At 44.5% G+C, this 8,969-nt stretch overlaps 1 protein-coding gene across 4 annotated transcripts in view; it reads left to right on the top strand.

Moving 5' to 3' along the window:
* The first annotated feature begins 474 nt into the window (after window positions 1–474).
* The window catches only part of hdac6 (histone deacetylase 6), a 48,651-nt gene continuing 40,156 nt past the window's right edge, over window positions 475–8,969 (top strand). The window contains exons 1-6 of one of the 4 annotated variants that reach the window (XM_065020982.1): window positions 475–620; window positions 1,115–1,239; window positions 2,607–2,720; window positions 3,908–3,993; window positions 5,468–5,552; window positions 7,788–7,828. In XM_065020982.1, coding sequence (XP_064877054.1) covers window positions 1,162–1,239; window positions 2,607–2,720; window positions 3,908–3,993; window positions 5,468–5,552; window positions 7,788–7,828 — 404 coding nt within the window. In that variant the 5' untranslated portion in view covers window positions 475–620; window positions 1,115–1,161. The remainder of the gene's footprint in view (window positions 621–1,114; window positions 1,240–2,606; window positions 2,721–3,907; window positions 3,994–5,467; window positions 5,553–7,787; window positions 7,829–8,969) is intronic. The other 3 variants (XM_065020983.1, XM_065020981.1, XM_065020980.1) reach the window with 3 other exon arrangements.

The following is an 8,969-nucleotide window of genomic DNA, read 5'->3' as shown; positions in this document are numbered from 1 at the left end:
TCCGTTCGAGCGACAGAGTCGGTATCCGCTCCTATAACCCCCGGGTCGTTACACTAGGATTGTTTTGGTTGGCATTGGACCAGACCAGAAAACATCACACACGGACCACAAAGCATTGCACAGAAGAACTCACACAACCCCCGTGTTTATATCCAGAAAACATCAAATACACAACCCCGTGTTTATATCCACAAACAGCATTGCACAACCCCGATATCCCGAACTCAGCGACCTCAAATAGACACAACCCCGTGTTTATATCCCGTGGGCTTCACTTGTATTGTAACAGCGACCTCAAATAGATACTTTGTACATACTCCATTCAAAGACGCGTCATGCACTGGGGGCGCATTCATTACGTCGATTCTGTTGTAAAAAAAAAACATTTCTTAAACGGAAGCAACCCGAACGAAACGGGAAGGGACATACCTGAATTTCTCAAATTGAAAGTGTGTCGTTTTGTCGTTTTTTTTTAGTTGCACAAACGTTTTATTTTGCAACTGTTTGGGACTAATGATTACACTCCGGAGTGTGGTCTTTGCCGACGTCATTTCTGTGCGACGTTGTTGTCGCTCCACTTCGCGCTCAGACGGAGGGTTTGGTAAGGCGGAACATCAAGTGTAAGTCAAGTGTTATTGTCTCTACGCTCTATTTTTATTGCAATGTTGTGCTCTGAAAAATGACTACAATTATTTAAATTAGGGGCTTGGAGAGTAGTTTTTAGTTCGACGTTAGTCTTGAAGTTATAGCTAAGCATCGGCTAACGTTAACCACTGATGAGACATTGTTGCGGCTTGTTTTCTTTAAAAAAAAAACTTTTGACGAGTTGATACGGATACAATGACCGCTTTTGATTTGTAACGTTAGTCATATCTACCGGCTTGTAACGGGTAAACTGGCTAGAATTGGGATCTGTCTGTGGCAACATGAGAAAGTGAAATCACCTGTCCAAAAATAACGTTTCAAAACACACAGCCCCCATCTTCCTGGAAAAAGTGATGCTTTCAAAACCCACACGACACCATTGATTATTCATTAGGGTTCCATGATTTCCAAACTGAACAGAAATGATCTGTTATCATCAACTATTGACCTTTGTTGATATATGTTGTAGGGTGTATGTATAGGTGTTTCTGTGGACGGTAGTGTATCTGCTGCAGCATGGAGTCTGTGCCAGAGCCCAGGTCTGTCAGACGTTCCCCTCGCACGTCAAATTCGCCGGACTACAACGCAGCCAAAGTAAGATATACCCGAGAATAAGAGTCTGTCTACATGTCCATGATAAGAAGTGAATAGAGCTAGCCACCATCTTTAAGTAGACTCACTGCAGCTCACTCTTGACTGTAGGCTGTATCAGGGATGGCTAACAACAGAGATCCTATTCAATTACCAAGAGGAGCTATGTCATAAACACTCAAGGTTCCAGAATGGGGGTGAAAATGGCAGCCGTTTTGTCCAAACCAGTCTAATTGGAATGAATGGCAGTAGAGGCATAATCCTGATTCTTTTTCTTATATAGGAAAATAAAACGAAGGCATGTGATATATCAGACATAGTTTAACATAATCATTATTAACATAAAATATTGTCATATAATCATAAATGCAGTTTTATAAGGGGTTTATACACGTTTTCTGTATAAATAGCCTCTAACATATATGTAAACAGACCATAAATGTCTCCATTTTTTAAATTTTCCTGGGAAACTGGAAGTGCTATTATATGATACAATATCAGTTGCATTTACATCTTGTCTAAGTCCCATCAACTGATTTTATTCAGTTCCAGGCTGTTGATTGACAGCATTTGTTTGAATGGAATATTGGCAGTTAATTAGAAATAAATTCCTCTAAAACTGACTGGCTAAGCTAGCTAACAAACATACAGTGCAGATAAGTTCTTCAAGTACATTATTTTACACTATCTTATCACAGCACTGGTAACACCATCGTTGACCAACTCCCTGTCCAACATGGCTGACATTTGGACCATCATAAGAAGGTTCAAAACCATTCTAGTGTTCTAAAACCCTAATTCTCGGTGACCCAACTGTCTGTGTAAGCTTTAACCTAAACACACATGATTCATCCGATCAAGGACCTGAGAAGCAGCAGACTACTAGAATCAGGTGTGTTAAAGCAGGGTTGCAACAAAATTCTGCACTTCCAATAGCTCTTCAGGAGGAGGGCTTGTCACCCCTGCCACAGATAAACCAGTTAGATGTGATGCCGTAGTCATTGCTTTTGTTCCAAACGGTACCCTATTGCCTATGCAGTGCTTTTGACCAGGGCTCATAGGGTTCTGGCCAACAGTAGTGCACTATAAAGGGATTAATGCGCTATTTAAGACACAGCTGTGGCTGTTAATGATCACCGTGTTGATGGTGGAGTTTGATCTTGTTGAGAGATACCTTTAGACTCCCCTGAAAGCTGTTGTTCCACACACAGACATTCACTTTACAAGACAGGGTCATTTCTAACAAACATCTTCAGTCTGTTTTTCACTCTTAATGGTCTCCTAATCACTTGGGAGAGTTATTTTACTGGGACAACGACAACCGTCTTCATGATTGCCTGACCTCTGTCTGTTACTCACCTCTGCCTCAGAAGGAGAGCGGCAAGACCCGGAAGAAGACGAGCAACCTGCAGGAGACTCGGAGGAGAGGAAGAATGGACAGAAGTAAAGGAGAGGAGGACATAGCCAATCAACTGAACAACCTGGTACACACTTTAGAGGGGAAGCCTAAAGGGAAATGAAATGTGGGAGAAAGAGTTTTACATTTGTCTCGTGAATCTAGAGAGGAAACAGTGGAGATGTAGAGGAAACGGTGAATCTGGAGATGGAGAGGAAACGGTGAATCTGGAGAGGAAACGGTGAATCTAGAGAGGAAACGGTGAATCTAGAGAGGAAACGGTAAATCTAGAGAGAGGGAGAGGAAACAGTAAATCTAGAGAGATGGAGAGGAAACAGTGAATCTCGAGAGATGGAGAGGAAACAGTACATCTAGAGAGGAAACAGTGAATCTAGAGAGATGGAGAGGAAACAGTAAATCTAGAGAGATGGAGAGGAAACAGTAAATCTAGAGAGATGGAGAGGAAACAGTGAATCTAGAGAGATGGAGAGGAAACGGTGAATCTAGAGAGGAAACAGTGGATCTAGAGAGGAAACAGTAAATCTATAGAGATGGAGAGGAAACAGTGAATCTAGAGAGATGGAGAGGAAACAGTAGAGAGGAAACAGTACATCTAGAGAGGAAACAGTGAATCTCGAGAGATGGAGAGGAAACAGTGGAGATGGTAGAGATAATACATAGTTTAGCTGGCTGACTGCTACTGTCTGAGCAGAGATGAGTTCACTTTTAAGGAATCAACCCAGTGTATACCTGACAGAGCTGTCTACCCAGTGTATACCTGACAGTGCTGTCTACCCAGTGTAGACCTGACAGAGCTGTCTACCCAGTGTAGACCTGACAGAGCTGTCTACCCAGTGTAGACCTGACAGAGCTGTCTACCCAGTGTAGACCTGACAGAGCTGTCTACCCAGTGTAGACCTGACAGAGCTGTCTACCCAGTGTAGACCTGACAGAGCTGTCTACCCAGTGTAGACCTGACAGAGCTGTCTACCCAGTGTAGACCTGACAGAGCTGTCTACCCAGTGTAGACCTGACAGAGCTGTCTACCCAGTGTAGACCTGACAGAGCATCGTTTTGGGCTTTGGAATCAACATTAAAAAGCTCTAAAATCATCATAACGTCATTATTTCATAACACATTTCATGTACAAAAAAATAATAATCGGTTTATTTTCCAATTAATCGAACCGAATCTGAAACCGTTCTCAAAAAGCACTTTATCGCTCAGCCCTAATGGCTATTGTTGTCGTGTGTGCTCATGTGTTTTTGTGTGTAGGATCTATGTAACGAGGCTTCAGCCACAGGGACTGGTCTGGTGTTTGACAGCATGTTCACACACCATCGCTGTCTCTGGGATCCCAGGTGATTGTTTTCTGAACCCTCTTCGTCTGTCTCCTTGCTGCTCCAGGTGGGTACACTCTATACAAAAGTATGTGGACACCCCCTTCAAATTTGTGGATTTGGCTATTTCAGCCACTGCATGAAATGGAGCACAAAGACATGCAATCTCCATAGACAAACATTGGCAGTAGAACAGCCTTACTGACTTACTCAGTGACTTTCAACGTGGCACCGTCAAAGGATTCCACCTCTCCAACAAGTCAGTTCAAAACAACCCCAAACAGGTACCCCAAACAACCCCAAACAGGTACCCCAAACGACTCCAAACAGGTACCCCAAACAACTCCAAACAGGTACCCCAAACAACTCCAACAGGTACCCCAAACAACCCCAAACAGGTACCCCAAACAACCCCAAACAGGTACCCCAAACAACTCCAACAGGTACCCCAAACAACCCCAAACAGGTACCCCAAACAACTCCAAACAGGTACCCCAAACAACTCCAAACAGGTACCCCAAACAACTCCAAACAGGTACCCCAAACAGGTACCCCAAACAGCTACCCCAAACAGGTACCCCAAACAGGTACCCCAAACAGGAACCCCAAACAGGTACCCCAAACAACCTCAAACAGGTACCCCAAACAGGTACCCCAAACAACCTCAAACAGGTACCCCAAACAACCTCAAACAGCAACCCCAAACAGGTACCCCAAACAGGTACCCCAAACATGAACCCCAAACATGAACCCCAAACAGGTACACCAAACATGAACCCCAAACAGGTACAGCAAACATGAACCCCAAACATGAACCCCAAACATGAACCCCAAACATGAACCCCAAACAGGTACCCCAAACAACCCCAAACAGGTACCCCAAACAACCTCAAACAGGTACCCCAAACATGAACCCCAAACAGGTACCCCAAACAACCCCAAACAGGTACCCCAAACAACCTCAAACAGGTACCCCAAACATGAACATCAAACAGGTACCCCAAACATGAACCCCAAACAGGTACCCCAAACAGGTACCCCAAACAACCCCAAACAGGTACCCCAAACAACCTCAAACAGGTACCCCAAACAGGTACCCCAAACATGAACATCAAACAGGTACCCCAAACAGGTACCCCAAACAGGTACCCCAAACATGAACATCAAACAGGTACCCCAAACAGGTACCCCAAACATGAACCCCAAACAGGTACCCCAAACAGGAACCCCAAACAGGTACCCCAAACAACCTCAAACAGGTACCCCAAACAGGTACCCCAAACAACCTCAAACAGGTACCCCAAACAGGTACCCCAAACAACCTCAAACAGGTACCCCAAACAGGTACCCCAAACAGGAACCCCAAACAGGTACCCCAAACAACCCCAAACAGGTACCGCTGTATTTAAGTGTGACCTAATTTCTGATTCTGTAATTAACCGACTGGTTGTATCGAAAAGTGAATTGAGAAACTATTGTGTTGCTCTGCTTCCAGCCACCCAGAATGCCCAGAGAGAGTGAGCACTGTAATGGACACGGTGGAGAAACAGGGACTGCTGTCTCGCTGTGTTACAGTGGAGGTGAGGGATACACACACACACACACACACGGTGGAGAAACAGGGACTGCTGTCTCGCTGTGTTACAGTGGAGGTGAGGGATACACACACACACACACACACACACAGTGGAGAAACAGGGACTGCTGTCTCGCTGTGTTACAGTGGAGGTGAGGGATACACACACACACACACACACACACAGTGGAGAAACAGGGACTGCTGTCTCGCTGTGTTACAGTGGAGGTGAGGGATACACACACACACACACACAGTGGAGAAACAGGGACTGCTGTCTCGCTGTGTTACAGTGGAGGTGAGGGATACACACACACACACACACAGTGGAGAAACAGGGACTGCTGTCTCGCTGTGTTACAGTGGAGGTGAGGGATTAACACACACACACACACACACAGTGGAGAAACAGGGACTGCTGTCTCGCTGTGTTACAGTGGAGGTGAGGGATACACACACACACACACACACACACACTCTCACCGTGTTGTCTCTCTCTCTCACCGTGTTGTCTCTCTCTCTCACTGTGTTGTCTCTCTCTCTCACCGTGTTGTCTCTCTCTCTCTCACTGTGTTGTCTCTCTCTCTCACCGTGTTGTCTCTCTCTCTCTCACTGTGTTGTCTCTCTCTCTCACCGTGTTGTCTCTCTCTCTCTCACTGTGTTGTCTCTCTCTCTCACCGTGTTGTCTCTCTCTCTCACCGTGTTGTCTCTCTCTCTCACCGTGTTGTCTCTCTCTCTCACCGTGTTGTCTCTCTCTCTCTCACTGTGTTGTCTCTCTCTCTCACCGTGTTGTCTCTCTCTCTCACTGTGTTGTCTCTCTCTCTCACCGTGTTGTCTCTCTCTCTCTCACTGTGTTGTCTCTCTCTCTCCGTGTTGTCTCTCTCTCTCACCGTGTTGTCTCTCTCTCTCACCGTGTTGTCTCTCTCTCTCACCGTGTTGTCTCTCTCTCTCTCACCGTGTTGTCTCTCTCTCTCACTGTGTTGTCTCTCTCTCTCTCTGTGTTGTCTCTCTCTCTCTCTCACTGTGTTGTCTCTCTCTCTCACCGTGTTGTCTCTCTCTCTCTCACTGTGTTGTCTCTCTCTCTCACCGTGTTGTCTCTCTCTCTCTCACCGTGTTGTCTCTCTCTCTCTCACCGTGTTGTCTCTCTCTCTCACTGTGTTGTCTCTCTCACCGTGTTGTCTCTCTCTCTCTCACTGTGTTGTCTCTCTCTCTCACCGTGTTGTCTCTCTCTCTCACTGTGTTGTCTCTCTCTCTCACCGTGTTGTCTCTCTCTCTCTCACTGTGTTGTCTCTCTCTCTCACTGTGTTGTCTCTCTCTCTCACTGTGTTGTCTCTCTCTCTCACCGTGTTGTCTCTCTCTCTCACCGTGTTGTCTCTCTCTCTCTCACTGTGTTGTCTCTCTCTCTCACCGTGTTGTCTCTCTCTCTCACCGTCTTGTCTCTCTCTCTCTCTCACTGTCTTGTCTCTCTCTCTCACCGTCTTGTCTCTCTCTCTCACTGTGTTGTCTCTCTCTCTCACCGTGTTGTCTCTCTCTCTCTCACTGTGTTGTCTCTCTCTCTCACCGTGTTGTCTCTCTCTCTCTCACCGTGTTGTCTCTCTCTCTCTCACTGTGTTGTCTCTCTCACCGTGTTGTCTCTCTCTCTCTCACTGTGTTGTCTCTCTCTCTCACTGTGTTGTCTCTCTCTCTCTCTCACTGTGTTGTCTCTCTCTCTCACTGTGTTGTCTCTCTCTCTCTCACTGTCTTGTCTCTCTCTCTCACCGTCTTGTCTCTCTCTCTCACCGTCTTGTCTCTCTCTCTCACTGTCTTGTCTCTCTCTCTCTCACCGTCTTGTCTCTCTCTCTCACCATCTTGTCTCTCTCTCTCACCGTGTTGTCTCTCTCTCTCTCACTGTGTTGTCTCTCTCTCTCACTGTGTTGTCTCTCTCTCTCACTGTGTTGTCTCTCTCTCTCACTGTGTTGTCTCTCTCTCTCACCGTGTTGTCTCTCTCTCTCTCACTGTGTTGTCTCTCTCTCTCACCGTGTTGTCTCTCTCTCTCTCTCACCGTGTTGGCTCTCTCTCTCACCGTGTTGTGTCTCTCTCTCTCACCGTGTTGTGTCTCTCTCTCTCACCGTGTTGTCTCTCTCTCTCTCACCGTGTTGTCTCTCTCTCTCTCTCTCACCGTGTTGTCTCTCTCTCTCGTGTTGTCTCTCTCTCTCTCACTGTGTTGTCTCTCTCTCTCACCATCTTGTCTCTCTCTCAGGCGAGGGCTGCGTCTAACGAAGAGCTGCACTTAGTTCACACGTAAGTCTCTTAGACCGCGTTTACACAAGTAGCCCCAATTCCAATATTTTTTGTTCGCTAATTGGTCTTTAAATTAAAAATTGTAACCAATCAGATCATTTCTGAAATAGATGTGTTGTTGTAATTGGTCAAAAGACCATTAGTGGACAAAAAAAATCAGAATTGCGCTGCCTGTGCCTTTTAAATTTGTTGTAGATTGTAACCCAGTAAAGATGTTTATATGTTCATGTGTTTGTTGTATGTATCTAAACAGGAAGGAGTATGTAGAGATGCTGTTTCTCATGTTCATTATTCTATATTAACTGTGTATCTAAACAGGAAGGAGCATGTAGAGATGCTGTTTCTCATGTTCATTATTCTATATTAACTGTGTATCTAAACAGGAAGGAGCATGTAGAGATGCTGTTTCTCATGTTCATTATTCTATATTAACTGTGTATCTAAACAGGAAGGAGCATGTAGAGATGCTGTTTCTCATGTTCATTATTCTATATTAACTGTGTATCTAAACAGGAAGGACTATGTTCTCATGTTCATTATTCTATATTAACTGTGTATCTAAACAGGAAGGAGTATGTAGAGATGCTGTTTCTCATGTTCATTATTCTATATTAACTGTGTATCTAAACAGGAAGGAGTATGTTCTCATGTTCATTATTCTATATTAACTGTGTATCTAAACAGGAAGGAGCATGTAGAGATGCTGTTTCTCATGTTCATTATTCTATATTAACTGTGTATCTAAACAGGAAGGAGCATGTAGAGATGCTGTTTCTCATGTTCATTATTCTATATTAACTGTGTATCTAAACAGGAAGGAGTATGTTCTCATGTTCATTATTCTATATTAACTGTGTATCTAAACAGGAAGGAGTATGTAGAGATGCTGTTTCTCATGTTCATTATTCTATATTAACTGTGTATCTAAACAGGAAGGAGTATGTTCTCATGTTCATTATTCTATATTAACTGTGTATCTAAACAGGAAGGAGCATGTAGAGATGCTGTTTCTCATGTTCATTATTCTATATTAACTGTGTATCTAAACAGGAAGGAGTATGTTCTCATGTTCATTATTCTATATTAACTGTGTATCTAAACAGGAAGGAGCATGTAGAGATGCTGTTTATCATGTTCATTA

Source organism: Oncorhynchus nerka, linkage group LG7 (genome assembly GCF_034236695.1).
Source record: "Oncorhynchus nerka isolate Pitt River linkage group LG7, Oner_Uvic_2.0, whole genome shotgun sequence".
NCBI classification, from domain to species: domain Eukaryota; kingdom Metazoa; phylum Chordata; class Actinopteri; order Salmoniformes; family Salmonidae; genus Oncorhynchus; species Oncorhynchus nerka.
Note: the sequence above shows the minus strand (reverse complement) of the source record. Positions and strands in the feature narration are given on the sequence as shown.